Source organism: Toxorhynchites rutilus, chromosome 3, assembly GCF_029784135.1.
Source record: "Toxorhynchites rutilus septentrionalis strain SRP chromosome 3, ASM2978413v1, whole genome shotgun sequence".
Taxonomy (NCBI): Eukaryota; Metazoa; Arthropoda; class Insecta; order Diptera; family Culicidae; genus Toxorhynchites; species Toxorhynchites rutilus.
The window spans coordinates 81,807,471-81,821,356 of NC_073746.1; the positions used below are offsets into that span (position 1 = coordinate 81,807,471).

General features: G+C 39.7%; 1 protein-coding gene across 7 annotated transcripts in view; it reads right to left on the minus strand.

The window, feature by feature from the left end:
* The window catches only part of LOC129779778 (uncharacterized), a 124,884-nt gene that overhangs the window by 20,468 nt on the left and 90,530 nt on the right, over positions 1-13,886 (minus strand). For all 7 annotated transcript variants that reach the window (XM_055787474.1, XM_055787476.1, XM_055787472.1 and 4 more), the window contains one exon: positions 5,659-5,801. In XM_055787474.1, coding sequence (XP_055643449.1) covers positions 5,659-5,801 — 143 coding nt within the window. The remainder of the gene's footprint in view (positions 1-5,658; positions 5,802-13,886) is intronic.

Sequence of the window (13,886 nt, forward strand, 5' to 3'; positions counted from 1 at the left end):
CGAACCGTTTCTGACGGCTCTTCGCCGTGTCTCGATCACAGTCGTTTTCACGTCGTGTGTTTGTCTGATACAGTACCAGACCCATAAACTGCATTCACATTTACAGCCGCCTGGATTGCGGTTTCGTCTTCATCGAAGTAAAATTTTAAGTATGGCGTTTTTTACGTATTTTACGCAATACTATCTTTCTAGCCACCTAAGGGGGTTTCCGTAGCTACATAGGTTGCGCGTTCGATCGTGAGTTCATAACTCAGGGCCTTCAATTGTGTTGTTATAGAATAACTACGTCACGCAACAACCATCAGCGGTGGAGATCGATCCACAGTCGAATGAATATCGGTTAATCCATAGAATTGCTCTGCTCTGCAAGAAACATCGGGCTGTTGTGCTATAAATAACACAACAATGACCATATCAACTGTCTCCGTTGTCCGGTGGTCGAACTGAACAATGGAAGAAGAGACTCTTACTCTTACGCCTAACTGGCTACTGTGTAATGTGATTGTGTCACATTTACCCGAAACCCACTCACCCGAAAGACAGTTACCCGAAAGAAACTTTTACCCGAATGACACAATTACCCGAATGTAACAGTTACCCGAATGTAACAATTACCCGAATGCAACACTTACCCGAAAGCAGGATATATTCGAATATTACGCAAATTTTAGTATTGGGAAGTATTTGTATATTTATTTTTGATGAGTGTTATATAAAGATCATATTTGTCTCGTACGTTCATTTCCATTCAAAAAGTATTTTTTGTGGGTAGTGCAATTTGCAAATGTGCAAATAGCGGCATTGAATAAAATCCTTTGAAAAAAATGAAAAGGGGAAAGATTGCAGTTAACGTATTATGAAGTTTATCCATTTATATGGATGACACAGCCCGTTTACTCAAAAGAAAGCTGACAATTTTGGTACGTACGTATTATGGTACTGAAGTGCAATTTTGATTATGAATTTATTTTTTCGCAATAACCTACGCAATAACTACAATAACTAACCGGGCAATCGGTGGAACACAGGTTTGCTTGCGAGAGGCCCCCGCTTCCGACGGCGGGTCGGCGACCGGCTCGGATTGCATCACCTCGGCGGCTTGGTGCCGCCTCGGTTCCTTATTCTCGTTAAATGAGGACTTCGCCCCCATTACATTGGCCTCAAAATAAATTTCATCACGAAATAATAAATTCATGATAAAAAATTGCACTGCGGTGGTAAAAACGTAAGTACCATTTTTTCTTATCTATTCTTTTCACATTTTCATTTAATTTTTTTATGTTAAAGTTACCTGCTTAATTTTCGGATTATTTCATAACCCATGCTCATTTGTGAATGTTCTCTTGCCCTTAAAGAGCAATACTGAAAGGAGAGGAGGTGGCATGTCAATTGTGCCTACACTAATTTCTATAAATGACACAGCGAAGTCTTCACAACCTTTTTCAAATTTCCTCATTACAATATTTCATTTCACTTGGTGAAATTGGTGAATGGGACACAACCGTGTAATGTATCATATGCAATGGTACAGAAGGAACTCTTACGCATGTAAATGGTTGTGTAATGTACAATTTATAAAAACGATAAAACATGTAACATGTGCACGATTAAAATCCGGCTCTGTTACATCTAAAATGCAATTGATCCTAAATAAATAAACAAATGGGGTAGAAAAAAACGCCATCTAGCGTAGTCCGTTTACTCTTAGAATTGAGAGAATATCAGAAACTGGTATCTGTATTAAGTACACGTTCTGAGAACGTAGCGATTAATCAATTCTAGAAAACTATCGTGATGACTGGATTTACATTTTGTCTAAGAAAATGGTTTCGTTTCTTTTCATATGAACTTGTCATTCCAAGATACAATCCAACCATGTTATTTGGCAAACGGAATCCCATTTGAACATTAACCCCCTAAGACCCAAATTTTCTATTTGTCGAAAAAAACATTCAACTTTTATCTCGAATTTCCGACTTTCAATGGCAGGCAGGAAGCTGCCAGCATAAAATCAATGTGTTTGTGTGATAGAAGAAAATATTTTATAGATGTTCTAGTGGGGATGAAAATTGAAAATAATATATGAATAATTTGAAAAGAAAATCCGTGAAGCCCGTCTAAAGGCTGGGTTGGGTTGTAGAGGGTTAATATGCAATTGACCCAATCATTTCAATAACAATGTAAGTATACCCAGGTTTTTTTACGAGTTTATTTTACGCGGATTTTCCAATTAACGCGGTTTTTTTACGCGGATTTTCCAAAGACCAGTACAATATCACATCTCCCCCTCAGCTCACATTTTTATCTTATGTTCCCTCAGAGCATATTACGGTAATTAGTGCTTGTAACTCGTAGCGACTCGTGGATGGATTTCCCTGTCTACTTAACTCCAACAGTGGTACTGCACGTACTTCGGCAATAAAGTGTACAAATCGCAAGGGAATCTTCTAGCAACAGCAGATGACCTCATTCGTGAGGAAAACCTAACTATAGTTATCAGTAACCAACGAAATTTCAGGAAAAAACTACGGGTTTTCGGAAGCGAGCAACACTCAACTTTTTACTTCCGTTGTACGTAAGGATAGTCCCATTTGATATCTATCATTAGGTGACCTGGTTTTTTTTACGCGGATTTTCGAATTAACGCGGTTTTTTTTACGCGGTTTTTTTACGAGGTACGTATTCCCCGCGTAAAAAAAACCTGGGTGTAGTTTTTCTTCACAAGTTATGTTAGTGCCATTGAAGTCTAGGAATGAGAAGAGAGATATATCTTATACTGGACGATCACGGTCGTTGTTTGGAAGCATTATTTTGCATTTTGTTTCGCTCGAAGGCTGGCATGTTAGAACTTTATATAATCAAAAACGACACCGACCACGTCCTTATATTCACCAGGGAAAGGGAAGGAATGTTAGCATGGTACTCGTGGGTAGATGGGACGCCTCTAATAATCGCCTGGTTCTGCTGCGATTACCATGAAAGGAATTATTGTTGAATCATTGCGACCACGGTAAGCGATGAAAATATCTTGAAAACGGGACTCATCCTGTGTCGAATTCTTTCAAGAAACGTGTTTGAACATGCGTCGTCAGGGATCTCTATCATAGTCAATCGTACCTATTATAGCGATAAGTTCTGTCAGTGAAATCTCGACTGCTGTCAGGGGAAAAAATTGAAGCGAAGAAAAGTGGTATCACTGCAGTCGTTTTGTGTTGTGTGACCAATTTTCTCGGTCGCACCTGTATTTATTCGACTTATTAGCGTGGGAACGGGAAGCCACGGGACACGGGAATCGTGTGGAAACTGTCGCGTTATTGAAGCACAGAAAGACTACGAAACAGATTTACGATCTACTCAAACAGTTTTCTATCAAAGAACGATTCGTGTTGCGTACACTACAACGGCACAAAGAAACAGCTGATGTGGAAGATAAACCCAGAGAGGGGCACTGGAGGTCTGTACGACTGCACAATGTCATCCAAGCCGTTCGTGAACGCGTTCGGTGTCTAGCAATCGAAATAAACGTTTCGAAGCGCAGCAAAAATCGTATTTGACGTATATTATGACGTATGCGTATAGAACATGTGTGAGACATTTGTTGACGCCCAAATTGAAGGAAAAACGATTTTAGCTTTTCATATCTATTCGTTCTCGAGTTGTACGTTTTCAAATGAACTTGTGGCTATACTAAGCATGCGCAAATATTCGACGGCGGACCTATAATATCAACAGTGTGTTTAATCCTTAATCCTTTGATGGTTTTATCCATCGACTTTCGATACCATTAGCCAGTTAGATTTAGCAAGGGGGGAACTTTAGCTTACAAATTATTGGCACCTGGCACTTAATGGGGTTATTTCTTACCTAATGCTAATATCAACTTCATTCATGTCCAAATAATTTTATTTGATGTTCTTTTTGTTTATTATCAGATTGTTTTAGGAACGTCGAAATTCAAAAGTCGTCGCAATACGTTAGATGATAGTTGCTAAGAAGAACGGAAACATAAATAGAATAATTTAGTAAAATGTTAAACGAATACCAAGTAAAGAGTGAGGACGTGATTGGGCATGCGGTGATTTTTTTTTCTTTTCGAACATATGGAATGCAAACACTTGGTGAATGGGATGGTTTATTCATCTTTTTTATCGCTATCTTTTTTATTGGTCGCAAAACACAGATTCTAGAAAATAGGATTGACAGTTAAATTATATTGTTGAATTGAACGGTTGATCTATTCTATCACACTGAAGTGGAACCCAATACGATGATTGTATTGTCGGAGGGTATTGGAATGTTTTACAGTTTGTTTTATCAGAGTTAGATTTAATATGTTACGATGGGCCTTTATCAATTGAATGTTATGCCTTTTCCTTCTAAACTTGTGCACAAGTGTGTGTGTGGGTGAAATGCGTATTTTCGCTCAGGCGAGTTGTTTTTCCGTAGCATGGGTGTTCAAACGCTGTATAATACTAATGTTTTCGCGACCCTAGCCATTTAATAAGTCAGAAGATGCCATCCGATGCCGGATGTCATCCATTCGTCCATCCATCCGAATGCCGCCGGAATCCATTTATTTCAAACATTCAATTACTCAGGCAATTAGAGCCCTCAGTAGATAACCGCTTCATGCTGTCCGGCATCGAACCAAACTAACTATGCTATAGGCTTTCAGGCGATGAGAGAGGAAAATTGCAACGAAAAATGATACAACCGAACCTTGAACAGACCAGCAAAAACAGTTACTTACTTTTCACAAACTTTGACTTCACGGCAACTGGTTTCTGTTGGTGGTTCGTCTCTATCAGTAATCAGGGATTTATCAGAGAGGAAGTATTTGCTTCCCAGCCACTGGAACACAGCGGGGGAGGGATGAGACCTAGCCTACAGTTTCGTACGGTCTGAATGATTTCCTATCGTACTTTAAGGGCTCCCTGGAACGAGTAGGAAAACTTCGTGATTTCTTTGCCCAGCAATCTGGCATTGTCGGTGCCGGTCCGAGTTCTACCTTTATTCAGGTGGGTCCAAACCACCGCACTCTAAGAATAATCGATTTCAGTGTGATACAAATGTTTTATAGTAGCTTAGTGCTGTAAGGTGTACACGTTCTCATCTAAAGACAAAAAGCGGTGGAAGTGAATCCGGTATGGTGGTCTACAGTTCTGTGCTATGCGATGCCTAACGGTCCCTTCCTATTGTGGAGCTTAACTTTCTTCCGGGCGAGAAAGTTGTTACACGTTTGCTACATAGTCTTTTGCTTGCTTCAGAGTGGATTTATGTTTTCGACAATCATCATCACGGTGTGGCAGTGCGAAAATTGGCATAACATCGGCATGATAAAGACGTTTTTATTGTTGGCGAGGTGGAAGCGAACAAAAAAAAAAAACAGATAGAGATTGCATGTCAGTAGATAGGAAAATATTCGTGATGTTTTTTTTTTGGAACAATCAATGGTATTTTTGATCATATGTTTTTTTTTGTACAACACACACAACATAAGAATGGTTGAATGAAAACTGAAACCTTAAAGAGGGGTGAGTTTTGTAACGTGAATGCATAGTAGAGAATGAATGTCTGTTGATTTGTACTGTAAGTGTGTTAGCGTATGTATGGTGTCCTGCATGTTCAAGCTGTAGCTTTCAGACAAAAATTACACACCCAGTTTTCCGCTCGCGTGGCGTCGATGGTGGCGTACATGGCGAGCTGCCTTCGCTGTATGATCCGCTTAATATCGCCCCCTGTCTTCTTCGTACGGCATTCAACAGACTCAGCGTAGAGCTACTCAAACCATGTTTGAAGGACTGTGTATTGGCCACGTGCGAAACCGGAAATGAAATGCATGCAAACGAGGAAAAAGAAACGGCCGGTGTTAATCGGGTTTGGTGAATCAATTCGTTGCTAGGGTTGTTCATATACCAGATTTATATTTCGATGCTAAAATGAAATTGTTGTAAAATGTAAAAATTTAGTGAATTTTCCAAACTGTTGTATTTGTATGTAAAAGGTAATTGGGTTCAGTTAAATTGAATTCTTCGTAGTTACTATGTATGTAGACAAGCAGAGAACTATTAATACATAGGCATACAAAAAGAGACTGAAAACTGTTTGTTGACTTAAATTGAATCCTTTCGCTCAACAATATTTGTAGTTCTATATCTTCGTATCTTTTTGACAAATTTCCGTGTTTCTTGTCTGCCACGTCAAAATCACTTGTTCACCAACGAAAACCTTGTTGAGGTTCAAAATGCTTTTTATTTTCCATAGTACAATGTAATAGATATACTAGGTATTATGATTATTTTAGGTCCAATGTTCCAGTATACCTTCTATCAGAGGCTATGCTAAATCTTTTATTCATACCCGATCCATCATCTCGTACACGAGCCCTGTTCTCACTTTTTTGGCTATCAAATTCCATTCCCGCTTGAAATCCTTGAGTTCGATTGCAGTTCCACTCTCTCTATTCAGTATGTGCTTCACATTTGACCAGTATTCCTAAATTGGCCCTAGTTCCGATGTATTCCCCAAAATCCCAAAATATATATTTTATTAAGGCACATGTGGCGTTAGCCTGACGGGGCCGGGAGTCCAATATTTTGACAATTATTGTCTTACAACTATGTTAGTAATATGAAACCGATTACTCGCGGTTGGCTCGAGGTTAGTATTACAAGTGTTCTCATAATTGGTATGTTGCAGTCTTCGATGCTCTGTACGTGTGCCCGACACGGGATACTTCCTATTGGGATGCAGCTGACCAATAATCAGCAACGCCCCCCTAGTCTGTACCCCATATCTATCGTGGTGCGTCTTTCTCGACTCGAGGAATCCAGGATAGAATGGTCACTAGCCGGCGCAATCATCAGCTCGTGTAGAGTTGTCATGAGCGGTACAACCTTTGGCTCTTGTTGAATGATCAGTGGACTGCACAAACTTCGGGCCGTGCATCTGTAAAGAGTGTGTGTATGTATTGCCGCGACTAAGTAAAAGTTTATCGATCGGATAGGAGGGATATGAAACGGGGACACAACGAAGGAAACATCATTAAACGTTGACATCGGCGTTTCTGAGGAACAGGTATAGATGAAGCAGAAGATCAGGATCCCGGCTACCTAAGATATCCCGGACGGGGACATCCGATTGTCTGCCTTGTGCTCTCAGTGCTCTAGAGAGCTGAGAGCGAGCAGCATGGAACCGGATACACGACCAGACAACATGCTCGATGTCGTGGTAGCCATCGCCACAATCACAAAGATAGTTTGCTGCGAGCCCAATGCGATAGAGATGCGCGTTTAGGTTGTAGTGATTGGACATAAGCCGAGATATCACGCGAATGAAATCACGACCTACATTCAATCCCTTGAACCATGCACTCGTCGAGACCTTAGGGATAATCGTGTGTAACCAACGACCGAACTCATCACCCCTCCACATGCGCTGCCAACTTACGAGCGTATACTGACGAGGAATGTGGAAAAATTCATTATAAGCAATTTGCCTTTCAAAAAGTGTGCCTTCTAAAGCGCCCACCTTAGCTAGCGAGTCCGCTTTCTCATTCCCCGGAATCGAGCAATGAGAGGGAACCCATGCTAAGGTAATCTTGAATAATTTTTCGACCAAAACACTCAATAGTTGTCTTATTCTTGTTAGGAAATAAGATGAGCGTTTATCAACTTTCATTGAGCGGATTGCCTCTATTGAGCTGAGACTGTCTGAAAAAAATAAAATAGTGGTCGATGGGCAATGTTTCAATGATCCCTAATGCGTAATATATCGCACCCAGTTCAGCGACATACACGGAGCAAGGATCTTTGAGTTCGAAAGAGGCACTGGAATTTTCATTGAAGATGCCGAAGCCAGTGGACCCGTTTATGAATGAACCGTTAGTAAAGAACATTTTATCAGATCCAACTTTGCCATATTCTGCCGAAAATATCGGCGGAATAGCATCGGAGCGTAGGTGATCTGGGATTCCATGGATTTTTTGTCGCATGGACAGATAAAAAATGACAGAGGAATTGCAGAAGTATGGGAAGCAAACTTGGTTGGAGATGCCTGGTGAAGGGTGCACGTCGTGGGTAAGGTACTCATGGTATAAAGACATAAAACTTGACTGAGGAGTCAGTTGGAGAAGATTTTCGAAGTTATCAATCACCAATGGATTCATGATCTTGCAACGGATGAGAAATCTGTAGGATAATTCTGTGAACCGAAGAGTAAGCGGGGGTATTCCTGCCAAAACTTCGAGACTCATCGTATGTGTCGAATGCAAACACCCCATGGCTATACGCAAGCAACGATATTGTATTCTCTCCAGCTTGAGAATATGAATCCTGGCAGCTGATCGGAAGCAAAAACTGCCATATTCTAACACTGATAATATCGTTGTTTTGTACAACTGAATGAGGTCTCCTGGATGGACATCCCACCATGTTCCGGTAATTGTTTGGAGAAAATTGATTCTTTGCTGGCATTTCTGTTTCAAATGCGCAATGTGTCTCCCCCAGGTACACTTAGAATCAAAATATACACCCAGGTATTTGAAAAACATAGAGTGTTGGATCGTTTTGCCGGATAGGTGAAGCTGGAATTGGGCGGGTTCGTGCTTCCTAGAAAAAACGACCATTTCAGTTTTCTCCGTAGAGAATTCGATACCCAGCTTGAGGGCCCACGTGAACAGATTGTTCAGGGTATCTTGCAACGACTTTTGCAGAACGACGGGATTAGTACCCGTGATGGAAATAACTCCATCGTCTGCAAGTTGTCTCAGCGTGCAGTCTCTAGTTAGACAATCATCCATATCATTGACGTAAAAACTGTACAAGAGGGGGCTTAGGCAGGAGCCTTGTGGTAGGCCCATAAAACTGTATCGAGAAGATTTCAAGCTGCCATGATTGAAAAACATGTGCTTTTCTGAGAGTAAATTGTACAGGAAATTATTCAGAATTGGCGAAAGTCCACGATTATGAAGCTTCTCTGAGAGAATTTCCATGGAAACAGAATCAAATGCCCCTTTGATATCGAGAAAAACGGAAGCCATTTGTTCTTTGCGAGCAAATGCGATTTGGATTTCAGAAGATAGCAGCGCGAGACAATCATTTGTCCCTTTACCTCGGCGGAAGCCAAACTGCGTATTTTGTGATGTATTGACCGGAGTCATTCCGTTGGGAACCACTGTAACACTATTTTCGCTGTACTGTTTGGTGCAATCTGATTGGCATACGCTACAGGTGAGGCTGCATTTTTTGTATCGTACACGAAAATTACTCACACGTATGAAATAGCGTGCAATGTGTGTGCGCTATTTTGCACGCTATTTACTAATACTAACATGAGGACCTATATAGCATACCTGATAACTGTCTAAGTTCCTTGGTTTGAGTTCACGATGAGTAGACAATAAACCGTCCATTAATGGGGTAACTACTTTTTTGCATCATAAATCAAGTTTTCGTTCCTCTTTATATGAGCGTAAAAATAAGATTGCGTACGCGGGTAACAATTTCGGTCCTAGGGGGGTACAAATGTGGATTGAAGTCAGTTGAATGAAGAGGCAGATTGACGGCGCCAGTGGTTGTATGGTTAGCGTAACAGCCTCACAATCCGATCGGCCTGGGTTCAATCCCAGCTGGCGTCGTTGGGATTTTCTGAGGCGAAAAATCTCTGGTTACGTCTTCCTTCGGAGCGGAAGTAAAAGAAGTTGGCCCGGCTCATGAGTTGTTGAGTCTGATAGGTAGGAACAGGTGGAGTCGCCTCCCTGATGTCGGTGATTGGCACTAAAGTGGCGGAAATAGGCCGACGAAAAATAAGCGAAGATAAAAAAAAAAAAAAAGAAGAGGCAGATTTGTATTCATTAGTCGCGGCACTTAGTATAATCACTGATTGGACTAGTTCATCAGTTATCCTCGCTAGTCAACGCTAGTCAATTCACTTTTTGTTGATGGCGACTGCCGAAGCAGTTATAGTTGAAGCGGAGCCACTGAGAGTAGAGTCAGTCTTCATTTTTCAACTTCGTAGATTTCGGGCCATGGTCAGAATTGTAATAAAAATACCATGCTTCATTGAGATTATAAGTTCGCACAGTTACCAGGGCATGTTTGTTTACATTGCACTTTGTAAGTGAGTTTGTTAGAACAATTACAATTATATAATATGGCAACAATTCAAATATAGAAGAACCCTCAATGCTTGAGAAATGGTCTTAAAGTTGCTTTGAAGCCATATGCTTGGGATACGAACGTGTTCTAATAGAATTTTCTCATTCTAAATAAATTAATCGGGTATGTTTTAATTCAGATTTAGGGTTTTCTGCAGTTCGGTAGCTTCTGTTTCTACAATTTCAACGCTGACGTGTGGCTTCTTCAGATGTTGGAAAAATCCCCAACATCTTTCGATCGTAATTGAACCTCTCTAAGTTGTGTTCAACGATGGATTCCTGTAAGAGTCATCATGAGTATCATCAGCCATCATCACTATTTTCAATGGTTTAAACTCCAATATTGAATTGAGTCAGTCTTATATGTTCACTTTGGGCGCTTTAGATAAGAAGATAAATTTGTTAAGAAGTGTCCAAATCGATTAGTGCAATAATATTATGAATGCCTAACGAGATTTCTAAGCTATAGGCGCTCAAAATTGTGTAGTTCCGTGGCACGACCGATATTTGTTTTTTAATTTGTATTCGCTGTATGTTCTCGAAAACGTAATCCTACATCGAACCGTATCGATGATTCTTTTAGATATTTTTACTTAAAACAATAACTTTCAAATCAAAATGAATTTTGACGACAGCGCACTTTTGAAATTCACAATCACTGTGCTTTAGTAAGAAAAGGATAAACAGTGTAGTTTATGCATTGTAATGTTAGCCGATGACACACACTTTTGTATCTTTTCGTCTTAGATCGTCTTAGTCTTAGTAGTGTATATATGAATGCCAAAATTACTCTCATTCAAACAGATTCAAATGATATATGAAATGAAATTGGTGAGATGAGGAAAATATTGTTGAAATCAAGCGACAACTAATATTGGAAAGTTATTTTAAAAAATCTGTTAATCTGTATGAACTCAAAAAATCTGTAATCTGTAACTACATATTCTTGGTTTCGAAAAGTCTGAAAAATACAGATTATTCTGTAGATATGGTAACCCTGTTCCTCAGGCGCTTTGATTTTGCGTCCGTGTTCAGGAACACACATTCCGTTCACCAAAAATGCAAGCGCGTTGAAAAGTACTCAGCTTACATGTAGAGACGTCGGTTAATAGTTCGAATAATTCAAATAATCGAATATCTGCAATTTTAATCGAGTATTTTTGTATTGAATATTGAAAAATCAAAATATGAATAAATCGAATAATTATCATATAAATCGCGAATGATAAAAACAGGAAGTGAGTTCTATATGTGGTATGACCGCAAGGTTGACGTAGGACTATCGTTGATTTAGTGATCATTTGTTTGAAGTTGAATCTGAATCCATTCTAAATGAATAAATAAATAATTATTTGGGGGACTACGAAAATGAGAGCGTTACGTTGGAGGCACTAGGTTATATGCATCCATTATTGGATACGAAAATATTCTACTGATGGGGAAGAATAATCTTCAGAAGCTTTTCAGTTAATTGTACATGATTGAAAAATCACAAAACGATCGCAGTATTATATGAATAGAAAACATTAAAATAAACTCTTTCGCTTGAATGTAATTTTCAATTCCAAGGGTAACTGGCAGATTATTTCAATTTCGATTTTCAGCAACGATAACATCCTTCCGGATTCTCCTCGATGCTCGATGCCCACCAGTGGTTAAAACTGACTCGATATCCACCAAACGAAAAGAGTTGTGCGCGTGTATGTATGTATTGTGGCTGCTCCGATGCATCAAACGGAACCAATTTTCGATTCTGGTACTTTCTTGGTCGCCTTCTCTTCTTCTCCTGATGGATCGGTCATTCTGCGCTGCCTCACAGTTCGAAACATACGGAATGCGTTTCTTCTTCTTCTTCTTCCTCTTTATTGAATTAAAGAGACTTTAAACTTTTCAGTTCATTTGTCTCTAGTCTTCAAAAAGATCGTTGGGAAACGGTCCTACTCGTTCACAACCATTGCCTTGAGAAAGGCACTCGATCCTTCGCCGTCCATCTCGCCCAGCAACGGTGTTGTCCAGTCGGTGTTCTCACGATGAATGAATGAGTTTCACCACCAGAATATCGCTTAAGTATGCTTTTTGTCCGTGATTGAATCGAGAGGAGATGTGGTTTACTATGGCACTTTGGGAGGCAAACTAGAGGCGAATGAACTCTCTGAGTTTGATACTTTCAGCGACTGAGCAATAATCGATGGGAAATTATATGATTTTCGCGAAGCGTTTTCCGTTTTTATATTTTATGTATCCAATATTGGATACGAGAATATTCTACTGATGGGGAAGAATAATCTTCAGAAGCTTCCCTGCTATTGCACTTGATTGAAAAATCACAAAACAAAATGTATTTGGTCGCATTATTCGAATGAAAAAAAAACATTAAAATGAACTCTTTTGCTTTAATGTAATTTTCAATTCCAAGGGGCAGATTATTTTTCAGCAATGATGACATTTTTCCGGATTCTTCTCGATACTCGATAACAACCAAACGAAAACAGTTGCGCGCGTGTATGTGGGTGTGTGTGTGGCGGCTGCTCCGATGCCTCAAAGGGAACCAATTTTCGATGCTGTTACTTTCTTGGTCGCCTTTTCAGTAGCATAAATCTCCTCCTGATGGATTCCCTTCTGGCCTAAGGTACACAAACAGGCTCTTGGTGACACCGTTCATCAGCGCTTTCATGATGAAGTAATGCTTCATCACAACAGCGACAACATGCTCCAATCGCTGTTCAATTTTAGTAGACATTTTATCTTTCGAATGAAGTGTTTATCATACCATTTCGTTCAGTTGTTTAGGAACTATTAACGCTCAAAATCTCGTTCTCCGGCGTAATGCTTTCGTTTTCGAAACTTTGAATTTACACCCCGGTATTGAAATGAAAGACGTAGTCCTACGTCAAAAAGGGAATATTTTTTTCAATACAGTGCAAATTTTGTTTAACCGTCATGGTGTTTTGTCGAAATTCCTCACATATGCTAAACCATTTACGGGTGAAGCATAAGAATAATTCCGTGGTGTTGAAGGAGACTGGGAAGAAGAATTCAGCGTATGTAGGAGTAAAAAGCGGGCTTGAAGGAGGAGGGCTAGACTCCGGTACTAAAATGGTAGTAATCAAATTCAGAGTACCTAGGAAAATATACCATACTAGTGGTCAATGATTCTATAAATATACTTCTTTTGAACTAGTAGTTATAGGGACCAAGCAGTAATTTTCATACAAATCTGCTATTCCAACAACATTCGAAGAACAGGTAATTTCCAACAGAGAAAATTTTCATGATGTGCTCTTTTTTCAATCGTCCAATTACGTCCGTGTTCGGGAATACATTCCGATCAAGCATCGTCAATGAGTAAGATTGTTATGATTTTAAAAGCAATTTTTGAGCTATTGAAACATGTTTTTGGATCAAAAAGTAATAACCACATAACGCGTAGCTATTTTATCTCTCCAATTAGGAGGTTATCATATCATTTCCTTCAGTTGGTTGGGAGGTATTAACGCTCAAAATCTTGTTGCTCCGGCTTAACGTTCTCGTTTTCTAAACTTGGAACTTACACCCCAGTATAGAAATGAAAGATGCAGTCTTACGTAAAAAAGCGTCTCCATTGATTCAATAAATCGGGAGTGGAATTATGGAGACGCATGAGATTTTGAATTGAAACAACACATAACATTTGTTTTAAAATACATCTCAAAATTGAAAACATAACTGTTCCTGAATTAAGGTACAACGG